This window comes from Sardina pilchardus, chromosome 9, assembly GCF_963854185.1.
Source record: "Sardina pilchardus chromosome 9, fSarPil1.1, whole genome shotgun sequence".
NCBI lineage: Eukaryota > Metazoa > Chordata > Actinopteri > Clupeiformes > Clupeidae > Sardina > Sardina pilchardus.
The window spans coordinates 15,488,655-15,512,818 of NC_085002.1; the positions used below are offsets into that span (position 1 = coordinate 15,488,655).

General features: G+C 45.4%; 1 protein-coding gene across 1 annotated transcript in view; it reads right to left on the reverse strand.

The window, feature by feature from the left end:
• dnah1 (dynein, axonemal, heavy chain 1) overlaps nt 1-23,068 on the reverse strand; it is a 44,334-nt gene extending 21,266 nt beyond the window's left edge. Inside the window, 38 exon segments of the mRNA XM_062544955.1 lie at nt 166-324; nt 463-582; nt 1,139-1,333; nt 1,566-1,743; nt 2,066-2,220; nt 2,362-2,453; nt 2,544-2,730; nt 2,877-2,963; nt 3,100-3,249; nt 3,374-3,487; nt 3,969-4,074; nt 4,329-4,517; nt 4,761-4,874; nt 5,456-5,619; nt 6,846-6,986; nt 7,140-7,319; nt 7,440-7,545; nt 7,750-7,871; nt 8,056-8,220; nt 8,542-8,754; nt 8,960-9,213; nt 9,537-9,735; nt 9,960-10,115; nt 10,306-10,447; nt 10,809-10,891; nt 11,651-11,770; nt 12,083-12,308; nt 14,867-15,060; nt 15,283-15,433; nt 17,378-17,676; nt 18,106-18,317; nt 18,559-18,688; nt 18,945-19,240; nt 19,531-19,722; nt 19,939-20,071; nt 20,336-20,492; nt 20,984-21,158; nt 23,065-23,068. Coding sequence (XP_062400939.1) covers nt 166-324; nt 463-582; nt 1,139-1,333; nt 1,566-1,743; nt 2,066-2,220; nt 2,362-2,453; nt 2,544-2,730; nt 2,877-2,963; nt 3,100-3,249; nt 3,374-3,487; nt 3,969-4,074; nt 4,329-4,517; nt 4,761-4,874; nt 5,456-5,619; nt 6,846-6,986; nt 7,140-7,319; nt 7,440-7,545; nt 7,750-7,871; nt 8,056-8,220; nt 8,542-8,754; nt 8,960-9,213; nt 9,537-9,735; nt 9,960-10,115; nt 10,306-10,447; nt 10,809-10,891; nt 11,651-11,770; nt 12,083-12,308; nt 14,867-15,060; nt 15,283-15,433; nt 17,378-17,676; nt 18,106-18,317; nt 18,559-18,688; nt 18,945-19,240; nt 19,531-19,722; nt 19,939-20,071; nt 20,336-20,492; nt 20,984-21,158; nt 23,065-23,068 — 6,060 coding nt within the window.
• Between the last annotated feature and the right edge of the window lie 1,096 nt (nt 23,069-24,164).

A 24,164-nucleotide genomic window follows, 5' to 3' on the forward strand; every position in this document is an offset into this window, starting at 1 on the left:
CGTCAGTCCTAAAACAAGCACTCTCAATCTCTTTGTGCACGAACATTTGTTTCATGGTTGAAATGAGCAAGAGTCATCACTAAACGAAAGAGGACGTTGAGAAATGGACAACCACAAATCAAGCCCAGCTTGACAGTAGTGATGGACGGCTGGAGCAACTCTCACTTTCTCCTCGGCCATCTTGTCCCTGAGCCAGAGGCTGAACTTGGGCCAGCTGGCGGCGTCTCCGGTAGCCCCCACGCTCCACACCAGAGAGAAGATGAACCAGGGCTCGATCAGCTCACTCAGACGAGACAGCTTCTCCTGGGGTGGAGGCCTTGTCCCCTACATCACACAGATAAACCAGGTTACAGGGTGCAATGGTGTAGCTGTAATGACACTCCTGGTCATATTTCATAGCCTTTTAATGTCAGTATTGTTGAACTTGATGTAATTTATTTCTATATTCAATAAAAATGTTACCTCTAGAGGAACAAATGGCTTAAAGAAACAGTCGAGTAGTTTCAGTAGACTGCAAGTTAGATTGCTGTCCATTGAGGCGATGACCTCTTTCACTGAGGAGCGCACAAATGCAATCGAGTCCTGTGGACAAACACACATAGATCATATCCAGTGACTGGTCCTCTAGACACAAGTCACATCGCTGAAAAGGTCATTAGCACACTCATTCATCCAGCCGTCCTTCTAAACATGTCTATTCTAACTCAGCATTACCCTCTTTCGCTCTCCGTCTCTTTCTGACCACTAAAGAGATGCTACTATTCTAATTCTATTCTAATTCCATGGTAACTACACAGTTTGAGGAGAGTAGCTGTGTGCACATCCCACCTTGCAGGTGCAGGACAAATGTAGAGTAATATGGAAGAAAAAGGTAATGTCCGCAACACTGATAATTGCTCCCGGTTTAATGAAAAAAATGCAACGTTTCGACCCTACTGGGTCTTCATCAGGCAAAAACTTGCCAGTAGGGTCGAAACGTTGCATTTTTTTCATTAAACCGGGAACTACACAGTTTGCCCTCCCTGTAGTTTCCCTGCACTACTTGTAGGAGGTTTCCCTGCCCTATTTGTAGGACGTTCCCCTGTTCTACCTGTCAGACGTTCCCCTGTTCTACCTGTAGGAGGTCTCCCTGCCCTACCTGCAGAAAGCGTGTGAAGAGCGAGTCCAGCTCCTGTGTGTAGGGCTGCAGGGGTGCGGGGATGGTGCGGAGCCAGCACTCGGTGAAGGGCTTGAGCCCCAGGATGCTGGGCTCCAGGTACACCATGCCACAGCGAGACACCGTGGCCGGCGACGCCACGGCCAGGTCCTGCACCTCAAACATCATGGTCATGCACTGTACGGACAACAAATAACACACACTGAAAAAAACATATTGTACACCAATGCCTAGCAAAACTAAACAGTCATTTAGAAAGAATTAAACATGTAAAAACATGATTAATTATTGTGTAATGTCTATTCCTTTCTGCTTATTTGTAAAATTACAGGTTTGAGAACTCTATAAACTCTGTAGCAAATAAAGTCAGATAATGCACAAAAATAATCCTGATTAGCCATGATCTCACATCAGTGAGCTTGATGATTTCTCCAGAACTCAGACAGAGCTTCTTGTTGTCGTCCAGCACAGTGTTCATGTTCTCGATCCAGACTGCGTCCACTGGCCCATCAAACATGTACCACTTCTTATCCTCATCTGTGGAGGCCACACCACCGCGCACCAGAGAGGACAGAATGCCATCGGTCCTGCGGGGGGCGCCAGAGGGCAGGAGGAGAGAGATAGAGAGCGGGGGAGAGAGAGAGAGAGAGAGAGAGAGAGAGAGAGAACAGAATTACTGTAAAAGTGATGATAACAGAGTGACTGGGCTTTGACAACAGGGTCATTTCATGTCAAATCCGATAAAGTTGTTGTTGTACTCTCAGATCTAGTTAGAAATTTCTTATATCACGTTTTGGGGCCCAAAACCAAGGCATGTAAACTGTGTGTGTGTGTGTGTGTGTGAGTGTGTGTCTCTGTGCATGTGTTCATATTTGAATGACGCACATCGGGCCTTGGGAGAGGGCTTACCACTCATGTGTGAGGAGGTCAAACTCTCCGTAGAGCTGCCCCATGGTGATGGATTTGGGGTTGAGCACAAACGTCTGCACCGCCTCGTACACCCCTCCGCTGACAGACGGCTGTCCCTGCAGAGCTGTGAGCGCAGCTCCCAAAACCTTATAACACTGCCAGGGAAACAATACAACACCCAACTCTCACACAGGGGACCCATGCTCTTGTCAACACATTCTGGGTTGGAAAATCCATATCAAGTTGAGAGGACACTGAGGGCATAACTACCACTAGGACGGAATGTGAGAGCTGACCTTGGTTTTGCCTGAGCCAGGTGGCCCGACCAACATGAGTCCGTGACGCACCACGGTCGTCTCGTACAGCTGGATACATTTGGTGATGTAACCTGCGGGGCAGAACATCCGTGAGTTGTTGCGCTCCGGCACTTGGCTAATCCTCTCCACCGAGGACGCTAATCCCCTCCGCTGAGACTCACCATCTACGTCCTTCAGGCACTTCTTGGCGCAGACGCTGCGGAGGGACTCCTCCAGCGTGCCATAGTCGATGGGCTCCTCTTTGATCTTGGGGAAGAGGTCGGACACGATGCCGCTGAAGAGCTTCAGGTCGTCCTGCAGGAACTTGGGCACGTTGACATCCCGGATGGCGCGAAGGCAGATCAGCTCCTGTTAGGGTCAAAGCCAAAAAGACCAGCCTCAGAGCTTCTACATGCCAAAACACTGCAACGCCACATCAAGGAGTCCATAATTCAGGTTCTCCCCGAATCAAATTTGCAGGTGAATATGCCTAACAAAACACACACTCAACTAACCTCGTCCATGTCCGGGTTCTCTCTTTTAAGGTTTCCCGCAGCAGAAATGACAGTCTTCACAGCTCTCATCCCAAAATCATAGTGATCCTGCAGCACAATTATCGGGTATAACTTTGACCCATAATCACTCAAAAACACCGACCACTCAATAATAACAACACCAGGAGCCAGACTATGTCAATGCCAAGCCAAAGCCTACTGGCCAATGTGGCCTGATGCCCACCTGGGAGCTGAGCTGCTCGGAGGACAGCTTGAAGGTGCTGGTGATCTTCTTGGACAGAATTTTGGCGTCGCTGAAGCCAAAGGAGTAAAGGGAGATCTCTGCAATCATGGCATAGTCAGGAACCATCATGGCCACCGGTCGGAACAGGGCCTGGATACAGATGGCATAGATAATTGCTTGGTCTGAGATGTTTCTGAGATGATGTACTGTAGCTGTCTGTAGCTGACAGTTTTCTTTACTTTTTAAAAATCAGTTAGGTGGTCAGTGATTTCACCTTTAGGTTATCCGGCAACTCGGTACGTCCTGCGTACCCAGGATTCATAGTGATGAAAACGGCACAGGAGGGTACTAGTGGAATCTCGGCCCCCTCAAACACAAATCTCTCTGCCTTAACACGCACGCACACACACACACAAACAAACATTAGTAATGCTCACACATCACACATGCTAAGTCCAAACACATGGTTTTATCCAAAGCGTCAGCTAAATGCTTAAAAAACCCACAAATAAATAAATAAAAATCACACAGCAGTCATGTGCTGTGTGTGAAGAACAGATTTGCATTTAGTATATATACACAGCTGGAAAGTGATGGCTGTTAGCATTTAGCGAGCAGGAAGTAAGTGACCGCGTAGAGAAGTACTAAGTGAGTGGTGAGAGTGAGATAGAGGGAGAATGTGTGGATGAAGAAGAGGAATGGCATGCGCTGGCACAAACACACACACAACACAGTGTTGTTGTGTCACAGTGCTGTGCGTCTGTGTGTGTGTGTGCGAGTGTGTGGGAGGTGGGCGTGCTGTGCTGTGCTGTGCTGTGCTGTGCTGTGCTGTGCTGTGCTGTGTGTGCATGTACGTGGCCTGAGCTCACCCTCTGCTGCTGGGCTTTCTGGATGGTGGTGATCTGCTGCGCCACCACAGACAGCACCTCCACATCGATGCGATTGAACTCATCGAAACAGGCCCATGCTCCGGAGCTGTGGCACATTACAGCGCATTACTGGCTGGCTCGCCAGCAACTTTAACTGCATTTTGTTGTCTTTGTACTTGTACTCTGCATAATGACAATAAAGTTGAATCTAATCTAAGCTAATCTAATCTAATCAGTTCCAGTCATGTTAAACTCCATGGGTAAATATCTGACAATGGTAGGCTCTTTAGCAGACTTTAGAAGGTATTTGGTGTCTTTCACTCAAGCATAACCTGCACAAAACACGTCAGTTTGACTAACCTGGCCAGGCCCTTGAGGAACTTCCCCATGGCAATGAAGTCCAGCTGGTCAGAGCAGTTGAAGACCACAGTCTGGATGGCCAGCGCTTTGCCCAGGTCTTTGGTGGTCTCGGTTTTGCCCGTACCTGCAGGTCCTGCCGGGGCCCCTCCGAACTTCAGGTGCAGAGCCCCTGTGAGGGTCAGGTAGCACCTGTATGGGGAAAGAGACAATAACTGTAGACTTCACCACACGTTTGTCTCAGGTTCAAAATAGCACTATAAGTAGCTGGGAGAGGTTATTCAGAACTATTCACACTCCACAAATATTGACTCCATTTTGTTATCAAGGGCTCCGAACAATGTGGCTCTGTTTAATATCACATTTTTTCATAGTGACGATGATGGCACAAGCTGTATGCAAGGGTGAGCGATTTGAGACAGGCCTCGGCGGTACCTGTCTGTCAGAGGAGTGATGACCAGGCGTCCTGAGTTGCCCAGATACTCGTAACCGTACAGGAACTCCGCATTCACTGCTCTGATGTACATGTCATCTCTAGCCCAGTAATACCTACCAAAGCACATGACACCATCAGCAATACTAACGTTTACTAAAATAGATAAATAGAAGGTATAAAAGATAATAAACAAAACATTGACTAAAAAATGATAACAAAGAAATCATAGATTATAAGACATTAATATTAATATCACCTTGTATCACAGTGTATGAGATTAAAAAAAAAGTTATGTGTATGTTTAATAAATTCTGTGATTTTTATTTTTGACTGAATTTTGGACGTGTTGCATGTGCACTGATGCACTATGACAGCCGTTGGGTTACGGGGGCCGTTTACACCAAGAGCGATAACCATAACGATAACGGTAACGATAACTATAAACAAATATCGCTCTTGTTAATATGAATGACAATGTTCACTCAAACTAAAACGATAACGACATGAAGAACTATATCGTTGGGGATCATTTTAGAGCGATTTTGAGAGTTAACAGCCAATCAGAACATATCACATGTATTAACACGAGGAGAGACTTTTTTATCGTAGATCAGTGTGAACGCTTTTATCGCTATGGTTATAATCATCGTTATAGTTATCATTCTTGGTGTGAACGGCCCTTTACTCCTCACACCTGAGCTGGCTGATCCACTCAAAGTCGTGGACACTGGACACGTTCTCCTCCACCAGCTTTGCAGCTACATCTTTAGCGTGGACCTCAATGACGATCAGTGCGGACAGGACTGACCTCTGCATCTTAGACAGACCACCTCTCACCAGCTGCACCAGGTCTCCCAACTACTCACAAACACACACACACACACACACACACACACACACACACACACACACACACACACACACACACACACACACACACACACACACACACACACACTGTATTTCTACGCATCAACATGCATGTTATATTTGAAACCTGATTTGAAATTATGTTCAATTCCAAGATACTAGTTGAACCAGGAAATAACACTGAAACATGACCCATGACAACATGCCCCAGACACCCAAGTAAATCTTTAACCAGTAAAAGTCCTTTGTAGTTCCAACTCCCAACCCACTATCTGTCTCAAGTGAATGATTCATTGAGAAGTTAAGTAGAGAAGTTCAGTTCAAAGGCATTGTTCCTTCAACTGGTGCGCTCATTTCAAGACCCAATACCTACAGTTCAAGTACCCTCACCAACATACTCCAAATAGGACTCATTTGTACACAAAACACAACATACACGCTGTGAAAAAGAAGACCTCTCTTTTTCCCCTTCTGCAAACTTTTTGACTCTGCCTTGGGAAAACACAGACTTTGCACACATGCACCCGTTTTATGTTCATTGTTGAGTATGTGATTGTATGTAGTCTGTGTAAGCTTTTGATTTTAACAGTGGTGCTAATGGTACAGCCCCTCCCCCCCCCCACACACAGACACATCCTATAGTGGTTCAGTCCAACACTATTTGGGTAATTGGTTAGCCTATTTAAGGTAGGGCTCTATCACACAGGGAGAGACATATGAGAGACACACGGGAGACAGGGAAGCCACATGGGAAGAGCTGGAGGTCCAGGAATAAAGGGAAGTCTTTGTTCATTTGAAGTTTACGAAAAAGTAACCCTTGCTTGCTGTGAGGCAAAGGGGAAAGTTTAGTCCACAGTTTTGCGAAGTCGCCTTGTGTGGACTGTTGCCTAGTTTGCTGCCTAGTTTGTTGCCTGGGAAAGTGTCGCCTAGAAGAACCCTGTATCATGCCTGGACCCGGATTGTGATTGCCTGATCTGCCCGTCGGTGAAATAAATCATTATTTTTGTATCTGAACTGCTGTCTCCTACCATCTCCTTCCCTCAACACCACCACATCCAGTGACGCACCTCCCACAACGTGGGGTGGCCGACACGTGCACAAACACACGCAATGAGACACACACATACACAAACATGCAGTGCATGCTGTTTTATAGTGGTGGCCAAAGGCCCAACCCTTTGCAAGGTGACACAGACTTCCATGATATGACATACCTGTGTCTGCAGCTGAGGGTAGAGGCGGCTGGCCAGATCGCCCTGCTCTAGGGCCTCAGACATCTCCGTGGTCCAGAAGGTCTGACAGCCCGCGATGACCACCTGGCCCGGCCATGACAGAACCCACTCAGTACGGGGTTGCTGAGAAGGGGAGGGACAGGGGATGCTTTTTGTTATAATTATTTATATGATCAGTCGCTTTGCGCACAATGCTATTTTGAGAAAATCCACAATAAACAAACTTCCGGGTTAAAATGTTGAATTTCAACGTTTTCGCATAATTCACAGTCAGACCTGTGGGTATGCAAGTAGCGAGCGGTGGATGTTCTCCCTCAAACTGGCCTTCATGGACCTCTCCACATCCCTCAGCCAGTCCTCCACATTGCCAGATGGCTGCACAGGGTTCACCAGCTCGACCTCTTCACCCTCCCCTGAGTACATGTGAGTGATCTGCAGGTCCGACTGGAACTTCAGCTGTGGAGGGAAGTGGGGGGGGGGGGGTTATGACAAGTCAGGCCACTCCGATAAAACCAAGTGAAAGGTGTAGTGAGAGGAAGATTAAGTAGAGAGTAGAGAGAGAGAGCGGAGGCGCACCCGTGCAATATTCTCAAAGCATTTACGCAGATGGGGCTGCACAGCGGTTGGGTCTCTGGTCTGAGACAGAATCTCCAGGAGCTCATCATCAGACAGGAAGTAGAATCTAAAAACAGAAAATACACAAACACAACACACACACACAAAGGTTTCTTTCTTTTCTTTAATAAAATCTTCAACCTAGACCAAAAAGAAAGCATTCCCTGTGTTCAACATTGTAAATATGGCCTGATTCATGAACAAAATGTGCTAAACATCTGTGTCTGAGACTGAGCTTTCATCTCCTGGCTGCCCACTGGGGCTAATTTACCTTGGGAAGGATCCACGCTTGGTCTCCAGATACTCGCTCAGGCCTTTCTGTACCATTTCCAACAGCTTGTTGCAGTCTCTCAGGCTGTCCAGCAATCGAGCGTCCGGGCACACCTCAATCACCTAAACTCATAAAGACAAGCACACGCGCACACACACACACACACACACACACACACACACACACACACACACACACACACACACACACACACACACACACACACACACAGAGAAAAATGTCTTCTCTCAATCTCTCAAAGTTTCTTCGCTCACTTCTCTCATAGTGTCTAACCTTTGACCTCACCTGGCGGTTGTCGTTTGCCATCTTCATGATCTTCCTCCAGGTGCGATCCATCGTCTGGTACCTCTTGCCCTCGACAGGCAGCTGGCGGTTGATGTCATCGGAGCTGAAGATGGGCTCCAGGTAGAGCCAGGAGCGCTGGCAGGTCAGCCACTCCTCCAACACATCCTGTCAGCAGGGGACCAGAAAGAAGATGGATGGATGGATGGATAAATGGTCGAATGAAGGAATGAATGAATGAATGAATGAATGGATGGATGGATGGATGGATGGATGGATGGATGAATGGATGAATGAATGAATGAATGAATGAATGAATAGCTGATGGATGGATGGATAAATGGTCGAATGAAGGAACGAATGGATGGATGGATGGATGGATGGATGAATGAATGAATGAATGAATGAATAGATGGATGGATGGATGAATGAAGGAATAGATGAATGAATTAATAAATTAATGAATGAATCTGGATGTGCATTCAGTACCTGTGTCATTCTCAGCTTGCCCTCCCAGGTGCTGATGCGGTTCGCAAAGGGTTTCTTGAAGGGCGAGAAGGACATGCTCTGGGTCATGACGATGTGGTCGTCCAGCAGCTGGGAGGCCTCGTCAGGACTCTTCAGGATGTAGGTGCCTGTCTCCTTATAAGGAAGCACATCAAAAGCCACCGTGGCCCACTCCTTCTCCATTTTGTCAAGGGCCTACGAGTGAGAACACAGAAGAAAGTATCACATAATAAGTACAAAAACAATGTTTACATCTTGAGCACCTGGGGTGTCTTGGTATATGCACAAGTAAATCACATGGCCAAACATGCTATGTGTATTTTAAACATTCAAAAAATTAAATAAAAACAAAATGTGAAGAAACAACCATTTTCACAATTTTGACACAGCGAAGCCTTACTTGTTCAATGGCGTACTCCTTCCCAGCCACCTCCGCCACCATGGCGATGTCCTTGACGTGGTTCTGCAGGCCCATCTCCAGGCAGCGGGAGAAGGTCAGGTTGGCTTTGGGCTGGACGTTCATCTTGATCTGCTCCGACAGCACCTGCCAGTGGCGGCTGCGCATGCCGGGGTTGCGCAGGCCCTGAATCAGCGGGATGAGCGGAGTGAACTCCTCGATCTTCCCGCGGATCTCCATCGCCACGTCCTGACAGGCTGCGGAGGGAGTGAGGGGTAAGGCCGATTTATTGAGGAGGGGCAGAGATGAGAGGGGGAAGAAGAATGGTGCCATAAAGGGGGCAAGTGAGAGAGACTGTTAGAGACCTTCACATTCAATCACATTCATTTATTTATTTATTTTTTAAAAGATTTTTATTAAACCACAAGTTCATATCTGTAAACCATTACTAACCTCTATGTGTGTGAACAGATATGTGTGACAAAACTACACATCTATAAAAAATATTTTTAAGCAAAAAAGAAAGGCTTTGGAGTACACCTAGGCCCTCTACTGTGTCGTGCCCTTAAATGGTACACACCAGGGATGTCCTTGAACTGCTTGACACATTTGTGCATGGTCTTAAAGGCGTCATTGACGTTGCGCTCCAGCAGTTCTGGGTCAATGGTAGACAGCGGGTCAGTCATCCAGCTTTCGTGCCAACGCAGCCAGTCTGAGGTGGTGGACCAGAGGTCCCGGAATGGCTGGAAGTCCTTAGTCAGCTTCTGCAGACGGTCATACTGGACCACAAAAAGAGGGAAAGATTGAAAATGATTATGATGTTGATGCGAAAGAAAGACAAAATATCTGCAAGCATTTCAACCACACGTCTTCCTCAGGTTGGTTTGATGAGGTTTGGTTTCATGAGGAAGACCAAAGTGGTCGAAATGTACAATTAGATCTTACAGTCACACACTGAGACTGGCCTGTGTCATCAAAGAGTTCATCTCATCGTGGCTCTTACGTTGGTGACGGGAATGTTAAAGAGTCGCTCGCGGTTGTTGTACAGCGACGCCATGGCCTGGGATTCCTTCAGCTGTTTGCTGACACGGCGCACCTCGTTGGCCACCTCATGTGCCCGGGTGACGTCCGTGTGGCCCGAAAATCCAGCCACCAACATCTGGAACACAAGACAGGAGCAGAGGTCAGCACGCCTGGAGGAAACCGGTCACTAGAGGGCAGAGTGGAGCCGCAGGGGGAGGAGTAGATTGCTGGTAGACAGAGGATTTCTGGAAGAATCTACCAGAATCTACAATCTACTCCTTGCGGATGTAATTCTGAGTGGATAGATGCTGAGAGGCGCAACTCACTTGCAGGGAGTCCAGGCGGTCCTGGAAGTTGTTCTGGTCGACCAGCTGGATCTTGTGGAAGCGCTCCTCGTCCTCCACGTGCTGTGCAGCCACCGCCTCCATCTGTTTCTCAATCTTGTGGGGCCAGGCCATGGCTGTCCACCTAGCACAGCAACCAGCTCTTAGCTTCAACTCAGCATCAACCCTACACAAGCCCTGGCCTGAAGCTAGGCCCACTTTGAGGCTCTCTCTCTCAAAGTCATTTCGGTCTAAAGTCATGTGCCAACTCGAAAGTGTCAGGCTCTGATCTTGAATAATTGCTATCTATCTTAGATCCACATTTTAATTTATTTAATTTAAATTCATTTGACATATTTTTCTCCCGAGCGAAAAGATAGTGTGACAATATCAACAAATATGTTTCTCAAATATATTATATTTATTTTATGTAAGATATTTTTATTGATGTAAAAATATGAAAATATGTATATGGTACCGTAATTAGAATGATTAGAATGACTTACTTAGCATTGAAATCATCATTGGACAGACTGTAGAAAAACTCATCAATCAGCTCATAGTCAGACATGGCTTTGGATAAAACCTCCTACAGGAGTCAGGACAGAAAAAGATAACCTTATCTGCAATGATTCTAATACGGAAAAGGGACAGATTGGTTTGAAATGCTTCAGCAGGTTGGTTTGAGATGCATTAGGTCCATGCACACATAAAAAACATTCAACATAGATGCAAAAGAGTCCAATCATGCCACCTATAAATATCTTCATGAGGCACACCTTGGATACTAATTTGAATGATGGGCAAAGCACAAAGTCTTCATTTCAATAAAGCTAAATTAGTAACTACAGTAGGCACAATGAACTGGCTAATTGAACACCACAGGCAAGACCTTACCCACAAACACTGATGAGTCAGCTCAATGCTTCCACATGACAGAGGATAGCTGTATATCATGCATGAGAACTTTCTTTGTTCGATACATTTTGTTTGTCAGGTTTTGTTTGTTGATACGGTAGGTTTTGCACTTTACCAACCATTAAATTAGGCCCCTGGTCATTCTCATCTGGTAGAAAATCACACCATGCACGACAGCACAATGTGATCAAACAATTAACTTTTTAAGAGACTTAACTCCCTGAAAGCTCTTGGGAAAGACCTGCTGAGACCACCCCAAATCCTTTAGTAATGCATGTGTCACAGAAATGCATAAAATGTTTCACCTCACCATCACTTCCATTTGGAAGTGAAGTCAAATTAAGCGGCCATGATTTGCAAAATTCACCTCACACATTCTGTAACTGTGGTGTGATGCTTGCAGGTCACTCAGTGCTGTGTTGTACTGTACCTCATGTGCTTTGAGTTGCTCTGGGATCTGCTTCATCCATTCTCTCTGCTCCGTCAGATCCTCTACGCTGTTGGGTTTCTCATAGAGCTTTCTGCTGATGGCCTTGCATACCTCACAGGCCTAGTGTGCGCACACACACACACACACACACACACACACATACACAGACAGACACAAACCATAGATATGTGCAATCAAACACAAACAATATGCGCAATTACACACAACCACATCACAGACGCATGCATACAATAGTTCAAATTCATATGTAATTAAAATCAAGAAAGACTGACACAAAGTAAACACACAAACAGGCGGACAGACAGATGCACACACACACACACAAACACACACACGCACGAGTGCACACACACACACGCACACAGACACACACACACATACAGAGCAACAATTGAAACCAGCTTTACTCACATCTTCCAGTTGCTTGCGTAGTTTCACTGCCAGCCTGTCCAGCACAGCGTTAGCCAGAGCGCGCCGCTTCTTGGACAGGTTCTGACGAACCATCTCCACGCTAACCAGGAAGGGCCCGATGATGATGGAGGCTGGCAGTGACTGGTCCAACACCTCTTTCTCCTTCAAGTGCTGCTCCACCTCCCGTTTCACCTCCTGGGGAGTCTGCTCTGGCTGGCTGTGGGCCCTGGGGGGTAGAGAACACTGCTAGGGGCCACAAGTGACGGGACATAGAGCTACTCCACGTCAATAAACCACCTTTATTAAATAACAGGCTACAGTAGGTATATGGCACTAACTACTCAAGTGATGCATTTCAAAGAAAAAAGATGTTAGGTGGTGAAGAGCAAGGTCATGGAGCATGAAAGGTCAAATCAGGCTGAGAGAGAAAAAAAGAAAAAACGCATACAATACCGGTTTCTTTTACATGGAGATGTCCATTCAAGGTTCTCTGTTAGTCCAGGACTTGGCTTAAACTATGTATGGTTAAACCAGCCTATAGTGTACCCTTGAGTTTGTCAGTGACTGCGTTTACATGCCCTTTAGTATCCCGGTTACGATCGGGGTTTTGAAGTATCCCGGTTTTGTATTTGCACATGTAAACATCATACCCCGATTTCGGAAACCCCGAATAAGCCCTTATCCAGGTTACAAGTATTCCGGTTATGCTAGGTGGTGTACTCCCAGAGAAACCGGGATACTGTTCCATGTATACACTTTCTCAGGCAAAACACGTATTACATTAGTAACCGGGATACGGAGTGCTAATAGAACTTTAGCGTTGGTAACCGGAATACTATTGTGAAAAAGAAGACTTCTCCTTTTCCACCTCTGATAACTTTTGACTCTGCCTTGTACTACACAGACTTTGCGCACACATATGCACTAGTTTTGTTTCATTGTTGTGTATATGTATGTGAATATTTGTATGTAGGTCTGTGTTGAACTGTTGGTTTTAACTGTGATTGGGTTAATGGTACAGCCCCATCCCCCCCACACACACGTCCTATAGTGGTGCAGTCCAACACTAATTGGTTAATGGCCTAGCCTATTTAAGGCAGGGCTCTTTCACTGATAGAGAGGTCACATATGAGAGACACACGGGAGACAGGGAAGCCACATGGGAAGAGCTGGAGGTCCAGGAGTAAAGGGAAGTCTTTGTTCATTTGACGTTTACGAAAAAGTAACCCTTGCTTGCTGTGAGGCAAAGGGGAGAGTTTGGTCCATAGATTTGCAAAGTCGCCTTGTATGGATCTGTTGCCTAGTTTGTAGCCTAGTTTGTTGCCTAGTTTGGTGCCTGGTTTGGTGCCTAGTTGTTGCCTGGAAGAACCCTGTATCATGCCTGGACCCGGATTGTGATTCCCTGATCTGCCCGTCAATTAAATAAATGACTATTTTTTGTATGCGGAACTGCTGTCTCCTGTCATCTCCTTCCTCAACACCAACACATCCAGTGTCACACCTCCCACAACATGGGGTGACCGCCTCGGTCCCTCACATTTGGTGGCAGCGGTGGGATGGTACGACCTCGGGGATACTGGAGAAAGGGAGACGGGAGCAAAGCAACTCTGCAGGAACTGACTTGTTGCGCATTGGCCAGAGCAGCCCTGGTGGAGATTACGGGGCCAAGAGAGCAGCAGCGCTGGAGGAGGACCTGCTGCAAGGTGGAGAGGTCAACTGTGACCAGGCGGAAACCGGAAGGGCCGTCCAGGAGTGCCTACCTACACCCCACAGCAAAGGCGACCTCAAACCAGTGCTGGCTGCAGCAGTTGTGCCAATTGCCTGGCCCGGAACCGTTTCCCAGGTACTAGCGGAGGACAATGGGGCAGACTTCTGTCTCACCACCTGGTTGGTGAGACTTCAGAGGGGGAAGGAAATGTGAAAAAGAAGACTTCTCCTTTTCCACCTCTGATAACTTTTGACTCTGCCTTGTACTACACAGACTTTGCGCACACATATGCACTAGTTTTGTTTCATTGTTGTGTATATGTATGTGAATATTTGTATGTAGGTCTGTGTTGAACTGTTGGTTTTAACTGTGATTGGGTTAATGGTACAGCCCCATCCCCCCCACACACACGTCCTATAGTGGTGCAGTCCAACACTAATTGGTTAATGGCCTAGCCTATTTAAGGCAGGGCTCTTTCACTGATAGAGAGGTCACATATGAGAGACACACGGGAGACAGGGAAGCCACATGGGAAGAGCTGGAGGTCCAGGAGTAAAGGGAAGTCTTTGTTCATTTGACGTTTACGAAAAAGTAACCCTTGCTTGCTGTGAGGCAAAGGGGAGAGTTTGGTCCATAGATTTGCAAAGTCGCCTTGTATGGATCTGTTGCCTAGTTTGTTGCCTAGTTTGGTGCCTAGTTGTTGCCTGGAAGAACCCTGTATCATGCCTGGACCCGGATTGTGATTCCCTGATCTGCCCGTCAATTAAATAAATGACTATTTTTTGTATGCGGAACTGCTGTCTCCTGCCATCTCCTTCCTCAACACCAACACATCCAGTGTCACACCTCCCACAACATGGGGTGACCGCCTCGGTCCCTCACAACTATTATTCATCATGTTAACAGGGATATTAATGACCGGGTTTCTCTGTGTTCATGTAAACACCATATCCTGAATATGATCAAAATCGGGATAAGCCTCATAACCGGAATACTAAAGTGCATGTAAACGCAGTCAATGTGTTAGGGTGAGCTTTGCACTTGTGGACATGGCTGACAGATGGCAGGTGCCGTACCGGAGGAAGCTCTCCACATCGGAGTTGTGCAGCTCCAGGTGGCACTCGTATTCGCGGGCGTAGGCTCGGAGCGGAATGGTGGCCTGGCGCAGCGCATGCCTCATCCGCTCTCGCAGCTCCTGCACGGCCGGCTCCAGCAGCCCAACCGACTCCAGCAGTGGCGTGCCGCTGATGAACATGCTCGTCATCACAAACTACCAGAACCAGGAAATCAACACCAATGTCACAAAAAACTTCTTCTCTGTCAAGTATGATTACACTTGACAGACAGTACAATTGAACATTTTAAGTAAACAATCAGAACAATGTGAACGTTCATTAAAAAAACTTTAAAGGGAGAAAAAAACATATGGTGATACCCTTATGTAAATGCATGTAAGGCCACTTGCATATCTGAGCTTATATCAGTATCTCACCTTGTCCAACTGAGGGACATTGTGTGTGGACAAAATGCCCTTGTCAAAGAGGTTCATTATGGAACTCTCAAAGTTCTCCAGTAGTGTGCTGTAGTGAGCTCCGGTCAGGTCAAGAATGAGGTCCACCAGAAACAGGGGGCTCTTTTTGGGCCTGCAAGAGTAAATAGAAATCACATAAAAAACATCAAATAAAACATCAAATAAGAGCTACACAAGAGCAAAATGGAATTAATTTCGCTGACATATCACAATGACAACCAGTTGTAAAAAAAACAAACAATTTTTCTATCTGAAGACCGTAACTAAGCAAACATCCTCTTTTGATGAAGAAAACTCAGACCAAATGTTCTAACCTGATTATTACAAATCAAATAGGCAAATTAAATCAATACTATGCAGTTAAATACATGTATTGATGTTTATTACACCAGACAGGGATGTGACGGAGGTTCTAACCATAAACATGCATGCAATGATGTACATTTTGCCAAGATTGTTCACGGTTACAATTGGATAATGTAAGCTGGAAAAAACATGCAGTCTGACAGAGGAACAGTAGATAAAATTCAACATGTGTTCATTTTTTGTGGATCCAAGCATCAGAACACTATGTTAAAGCATGCTGTCTGCTTGCTGTCTGCATCCAGGTTATTTTGAACAATGTTGTCTGATAAAATGCCACAAGGCAAAAACATACAATGGGTACACATGCTATTTATGGAAAATCACTCTGCGAACATTTCTGTGACCTGCTCTCTAACCTTGAGTATGTTCCAAAACATTCCAGTGTAAAGCAGTCAAAGCAAGGCTTAAGGGGACCCAATGTAATGATACCAAGAACCATCAAACAGACCGTGTTTATCATAAACAGAGAGACTAACGCTGGAAATAGCCCTAATGTGGAAAGAAGTGCTTTCTTTTGGGTTGCACAGCACTTAACTATATTCACTACACAACATGCTACAAATATCCTGAATTTCAATAGAGAAATTTGTATGTGATTAATCTGACATCCATTTCCCTGTCCCTGTCAATATTGTTTATTTGGCAAGTTCCTAATAACACTGTCAGCCCTTAAGGTGCAAACGTTTCTGTGGTAAACTAGTGGCTACATGAGTTGACAAGGACCAGATGAGCCATTACAACATGGAATGCTAACTATGTTCAGCTCCAGCTATTTTTTCCAGGTCAAAGTACTCTGTAACATTCTCATCCAAGTACTGTGACTGTGACTGTCAATTAAAGCTAGTTCACTTGTCGTGTAAACTGACAATACCTTTCATCATCCAAATGTCACTACGCCTAAAAGAAAACAGGTACATAGCGAGATATAATGGCCACCGCACAGTGCTGCATGTACTATTTGAAGAAAATAAATAACTGGTCTCCATCCCCTACTCCTGCAACTCATTGTAAACCGTAACTTTACATGCCCTACCCTTGGTATGTATACATGTCAACTTCACAAAAAGTTTCAATTTTGTACAAAAATGTCTCTAAAGACAGTCATTGCCATGTTATCTACAAGACCACAAACGTATATCACTAAATCTTACACACTGTATCATTAAGACAAGTCAGCCATGTCAGCAAACAACAGACAAAGTAGTCTTTGGTGACACCTAAATGTATACTACCAGTCAAAAGAATGCACATGCCTACTAGTACTCATTAATGGGTCTTTCTTTTTATACCTGTAGAACAAAACTCAAAACTATGATGTAATCTTGGGTGCAATGGTTAACAAAATATTCCACAAAAACTGCTTTAGGCCTGGCTTTTGAGAGGGCCAGCACAGCGTGTGTGTTGCCCCCAGGGGTCAAACCCCTCTATTCCTAACCAGCCTAGTGGGACTGCATGGCCACCAAGTTTCAGTGTCCCTGGAGTTGTCCCCTAAAATGGGTGGATAATCATGATGAACACTGGGAGAACCCCAATTTACAGTAGAGAGGGTCAGAGACAAGAGAGAGACAATGATAAGAAGCCAGATGTTCATACAGTACGTAAACAGTGAATACTGTAAAGATGCTTCACAACAGATTTGGACTTTTACACAAAATTTGTGCAATCAGAAAGGGCAAAATTGGGGTCTCACTTATAGGGGCTGTGGATGAGGTCTTCGCCCCAGACCATGTCCTGCGGGCAGTGCAGCACGTTCTGGCAGGTGTCGAGCAGGAACTGGGAGAGGCTGGCCAGCGAGTGCTGCACCAGGAAACGCAGCGAGTCCTGCAGGCTGTAGCGCACCTGGGACATGAGGCAGCACATCTTGGACATGCAGTAGACCTCCCAGCGGGACTCCTTCAGACAGAACCAGCCCACGGCCACGTCCCGCAGGCTGGAGCGGATGCTGTTGCACAGGGTCGTCACCCACGAGTCGCGCAGGAACAGCTGAACCTGCACACGTCAGGACGGGCCACATCGCAAGAAAAACAACACCACGTACAAATTGGATTTTGTAAGCAAATATTACACACAACATTATTAACTGCATGTCTGATGCTGCAGCCATCCAATGAATGGGTAGGACCAGTCCTGATGACATACAATGACATGGAAATGTCAGCCAAATCTTCCTGCTTGTGTTCAATCAATGATTTTGTTTTTAAGTAAAATGTTACAGTATGTTCACGTGTAAACAATAAACATTTTAGCATCAAAGGATAAGCGTTATGTTTTGCTTTGCTTTTGGATAGCACATGATGATAGATAACAGTCCAGCATAAATATTTAGGTGCACTGCATCATGGATAACTGCATCATGGTGTGTGTAAACTGATGACACTGATGCTCTCTGTGCACCGTGCGGACTGCTGAGTAGGGTACCTGTGCGTGCGTCTGGGACTGAGCCAGCTCAAACTCCTCGAGCCGCAGGACCTTGGTGAAGGTCAGGTGAAACAGGCTCATGGAAGCCACCCTGTTGCACTCGCCGTGCACTTTAGACAGGGCTGAGATCACCTCAGGCTTGGTCAAGAGCGTGTTGAAGGTGAACGCTGCCCGGTTCTTCTCAAAAGGATACGCAGGGATAGACACAAACCCTACAGATCCCACAGAGTGGCACAAGATGATATATAGTACCCTCCGAGACAGGTCAATCCAATTAAAACCCACAGACACACACACACACACACACACGCACGCCCACAAACACACACACACGCGCACACACGCACACACACTACTTTCACTGGCCCACCTTCTGAGAGCTGGATCAACTTAAATCCCTCGCTATCTCCCTCCCTATCTATCTTCAACATTCCTTCCCCCTCGGTGACCCACCTCTCTCTGGCACGGTCTCCGGCTCTCTTTGCGGAACGGTGATATGGGAGAACTTCTCTGGGTCCTCTTTCACCACTTTGTCAAAAACCATCCGGTTCGTGGTGCGATCGTATGCCAGATTAATCTCACTCTCCAGCTGGACCACACATTTCTGCAGCCTGCAGCATCCAAAGCACAGTGCTTGAATATATTAACATTTATTAGATGCCATACATACAACGGCCATATATCAAACAATATCTACACAACAATACAGAATATAACAACTTCAAATATAGGCCTAAACATAGATTGTATAACTAGAAACAGGTATAATGGCACTGATGCCAAGCTTCAATACATAATTCATTATATAGTATATAATTATAATTATCATATTAATAGACTAATATATCAGCTAATTGGAATACACAGGAGCTAACTCACAGATTCAGCCGGAGGCCTGGTGTGGAGAGCGCATGTTTCTTGATGCGGTCGAGGCTGCCCCGACCAAGAGAGGGCATGCCCTCCCAGACAGGCATGCTGTCCACTGCCAAGTGATAGAACAGCAGGCCCTCTGTGTTCTCCCTCCAGCTATGGGCGAACAGCACCCTCTGCATGAACACGCGTGGGTCCTCAGCGCTAAACTGCACCTGGATCCTGGGGACCCAGTACTGACCCAGAAGGACTGGGGGAGAGCCGTCTATGGCGGCGTGACATCAGCGCCGAAGGGAAGAGCACAGAGGGGTAATTAACATATTGATGAAACAGTGACAGCTTTATAGACGTGCAGGAACATGCATGTGTAGGAAGAAGTAAACTCAAGACATGGCATGGTTTGCTTGGGCACTATCAAACAAGATTCCACTCTTAGCTGTTAAATGCTTTTCCACAGCCATGCAATGTAGTGTGGGTAGTTTTGCATTTTTACATAATTAACATTTTCTTCCATAAATGTCATTTGAAAAGGGGCTGAAAAGTACAAAATGGCACAGTGCCGCACTGCAAGAGTCAGGGCTTTGGCCTTGCCTTTAGCTCTCTCTTTTGACTTCAGAATTGGCTTCCCTTTGCTGTCCCTCACTCTGCCATTACGGTCCTTATGAACCAAGTACAGCTTTTTCTCCGGGTAGTAGTCTAAAACCCCAACAGAATGCCAGGAGTATGTTACAGATGGACTTCTTAAGTCTGTGAACAGAAATAAATCCAAAAAAGGGGTAAGCAATTACACGGAAAAAAGATGAGAAGATAAAGACATAAGGAGATTGGAAAGACATTGAGAGCATGACAGAGGGAGAGAGAGGAATTAGTCTGTCATCATTTTTAGATATATTTTTGCAATTACACTATGACCAAGCATGCAAAACATCCTTGCATGGTTCCAAGTTTTAAAAGCAAACTTGCCATTTGGAATCTTGTCATAGTTGGGCAGCAAGGCTTTTGCAGGAACTGGCTTTCTCTCAGCGGACCCTGGCTCGGTGCCTAAGGCTAGCCAATCCTGAGGGGTGCGGCAGTCGAACTCTTCATTGTCAAATATCTGGGGAGTGGAGAAATCAGGCATACAATCACAAAGCACAGCTTCAAACAGTTCTCATTAGAAGAAGAAAAAAAAAACTGTGACTGGATATATAATTACTGACAATGGGGTTTAACAGCACAATATTAAGTGTCATGATGATTAGCAACATAGCCATCTCCTAAATACAGTTATGAAACTTTATAAAACTCCTGTGCGATGGCTCATGGCGGACCTTCTGTTAAACATACAAAACATATTTGAAGTCTTATCCATCTCATGTACCTCCAGGGGCAGGTAGTTTGACACAGAGAGAGCAGGGCTATTTGGTTTGGCTGGGCTATCCACATTGCTTCGGTGTCTTGGGATTAAGAGGTTGGAGTCAATGCCCTGCTCTGCCAACAGCTCAGAAATGTTCATGTTAAGATACTCTCGCCTCCGTCTGAAAATAGACATAATCATATATCTCATTAAGTAAATGAAGGAAAATAGGAAGACAAACAATGATAAAGGGTGATGTCTAGGTGTGCTGTAACTGGCACATTTACATTTTGAGTGTAAACAAAGAATGTTAATTGATGTGCATTGTCCCTTTTAAATAAACAAATAAATAAATAAACTGCTGAATTGGTTAAGAATAACTTGCTGGAGGAGATTAGAAATGTTAATGAAAATGTGACACTTCATGCCGGTTGGGCCTGTTCCAGTGCCTACTGATAGACATGGATACAAAGTGATGGAAAGAAAAACAGACTATGGCTACATAATCAAGGTGATCTGGAGAATAGGTATAATGAATCTGTGGTTTGGGGCAAAATCATGTGAAACCTACACACAAGCAATAGACAAACAGGGAAACATATGCCCTCTAATCTCTGTATTGAGTATATACTCATTTCATAATGACTCATAAACCCAACCCCTCAACCTCACCTTTCGATCTCTATCTTGCGGGGCAGTTGTCCATGTTGGCACTGGTAGGGCAGCTGCACCTTGGCAGTGTAGCCCTGGGAGGGGAAGTCTGTCTGCTGCAACTGCTGAGTGGTGGGTCCATGCTTCTCCTTCTCCACAATGCTGTGCAGCTCCGGAGGGGTGCAGAAAGTTGCGACTGAGGAACAAAGCAATTCCCCCGCGGATGTTGAAACAATGTGCACAGACTACTTGAATGGAAATACAGAGCACTGAAGCAGATCAAACACACGTAGACCTCAACAATTCCTCAGCATATTGAATGAATAACAAAAGTTAACGCAGACCCAGTGCAAGTAAGAAACTGCACAAAGGGCTCACCGTTTGGGGTGTTTGGTTCATATCCTGCTTGGCACAGTAAACTCTGCTGAGTCTGTGGTCCCTGGGTATAGGACTGCAGGGGAAAAGTAATTACAAGCACCGATGAGGTAGAAAATTAAACTATGTTATTAATGTGAATGAACCAGAGGTCAATCTTATGTTCATTGTGCATGTAAAAACAAATACGTATGACTAAAAGAGGAGATGGGCTACCTGAACTCGAGCCTTGGCTGATGTAGTGATGAGTTCAGAGTAGAACCCCTTTTGCTCGATCACAGGATACTTTCTGACCGGTGGAAGTCGGCTCCTCTGTGATTGAGATGGGGCATGTTTGTGCTCTGAAAATGTACTGGAAAGGTGGGGCAGAGATACTCCAAACCCATGAAGATGGCTTTGGTTCTCCAGTCTTGAATCCATTCTCACATAGTCCTCCAACGAAGACTTGTGATAGAACTTTTAAAAACAGCAAGAGAGCAGATTTCGTTTCGTTGACCCAGCGTTAACGGTGGGAGAATAACAGATATTTTGCCAGGCTGACCTAAGTGTCACGGTAGGATATAATCACAAGTCAGCGTTGTTTTGCAAAAGGTAGAATAACAATTTGCTAAGTTATGACAAGGATGTTAACCATGCTGCTAACCTGTTGCAGACATCCGCTAATGTTAATTTAATTAGAGGCGTTATTCGCTTGAATGAATAATGATAAGTAGTTAGCTACATTTAGTACCATAAAATGTACAAATTAGAACAATATGATACCTCTAAGTAGTTGGAATGGACAGCCTTCAAATTTTCATTAAAACTGAAATTAGATCTAGATTCTAGCTGCTACTTCTCAACTTCTTCCTGTCTTCCTGAAATCTGTGTAAACTCAACACATGGCAACGGTTGTTAGGGCACAAGCGCTGCGCTTCCAAACCTCTGCTGATAGAACTATAGCCACGTCACGGCAATGTAGTGAAGGTTTGCACAAAGATCCTTCTTACTCTGCTTTAACCCTCTCGTTTGCATTTTACTGAATTAACATGTGCTCCCCTTAGCCCACGTTATACAGTGTAGATTTCCTACAAACTAGTTTATGAGGCGTGGGCAGTTTATATTGTTGTGTCTGGATATCCATAGGTTTGCACTCTGCGTGCCAACCTCTCTTCAAGGCGTCTTGAGGTTGAGCCTACTTAACATAGCCGTCCAGCTATAGCCTAGGCCTACCATCTGGCTGGCCACCATTACACACACAAGTTTGTACACTCACATGATACCTTGGCACACACACACACAGGCACATTGCAGTGCACAGTGGCCTAAATACACAAACAGGCAGGCACTCATAGGCTATGTGCATGCAGGCACTGGCAGTGCGCACAAGTTTGCGCAGACACACACACACAAACACAGAGAGAGAGAGAGAGAGGTACGCACGCACACACACACACACACACAGATAGGCCTACATACTAAAAATTTAGGTTCAGCACAGCGGTGCATAATATGACCGCATGAAGGCTGTAGCCTACTTACAATGTGGATATGGACAGACGAATATATTTTAGTCGTCAAAGTATACTATTGTCTGTTGTCACAGACTTGTCTTAATGAAACAATATTTTTGTATAAAAAATGAACAATCTAAGCAAACATTTTAGTTTAAGAACCATTTGGCAACCAAAGGGCTTACAAGCAGTTGCAGGAGTAATGATGACCTAATACACTGGTATGCAACTTACCCATCACTCCTGCCCTGTCTTTTACTGCATGAGTGTGTCTCAAAAAGAGATCATCACTGACCCATGAGCACCTTCAGAGGGATCCCCACACTCCCGGGTCACAAGGTTGAGGTATCCCCTTGGTTCCCATGGGAGATCACAGTCATTACACACCTGAAGCCCCCTGCCAGACAGCGCAAACCCTCGGCAGCAAACGTCTGCTTGGCCAAGCGTTCATGACTTACTTCATGTGTCTGAACTCACGTGTCATTGGTAAACACCACCATTCCTGAGGCCTGACTTAGGGGCAAGAGCTCAGCATCTGAGTGAAGTTAGAACTTAAGAGCAATGGCATGCGCCTTTGGACTTCACATGGCCTTTGGTTCACATCAGCATTAACCAACCGAAAGGAAAGAGACAGTGAGGCCATTACTGAGGAGCTGGAGAGACAGAGGGGAGACATATGGTGAAGGAATTGAATTAAAAGGCCAGAGGCATGTGGACTTCGTAAAAGGTTTTCCAACTCACTCAGACAGAGACAAAAAAAAGTTAGAAAGTGAAAATTACATCCGTATGGTTGCTACTATCTTGCATGTGAATTATTTAAGCTGGCTTGGCAGGGAGGTGATTTTCTTGAGAGGTTACAGCGAGAAGTTCAACAGCAGCACTACACAAAGATAAGAGTTCACCAGTATTACAACTGTTGTCAGAAAAACGCTGCATTGTCTTTAACTAAAATTTGTTGAGTTATGTCACTTAAAGTTGTATTACTTGTTTCAAGACGTAATACCAAAACTTTTAGAGGCTGAGGGAGAAAATGTATGAATGTATGAATTTGAGACTAAACTAATCGTGCCTGGTTTCATCATCCCAGCGTGAAAGAAATAACCACTGGCATGTTAGTGGTGTGCAAACAACATCTAAATGGACGCATGCTCTCTCTTCCTTAATTTGATCAGTCTGTCTTGTAAACACATGCAAACACACAAATATGCGCACACACCACCACAACCAACAACAACAACAAAAACATTGGAACATTGCTGATGCCTCTGGCCCTGCTGTAAGGGAATTTATTCCTCCTCTGATTACCTCATCTTGGGGGAATTGACTTTGTAAGG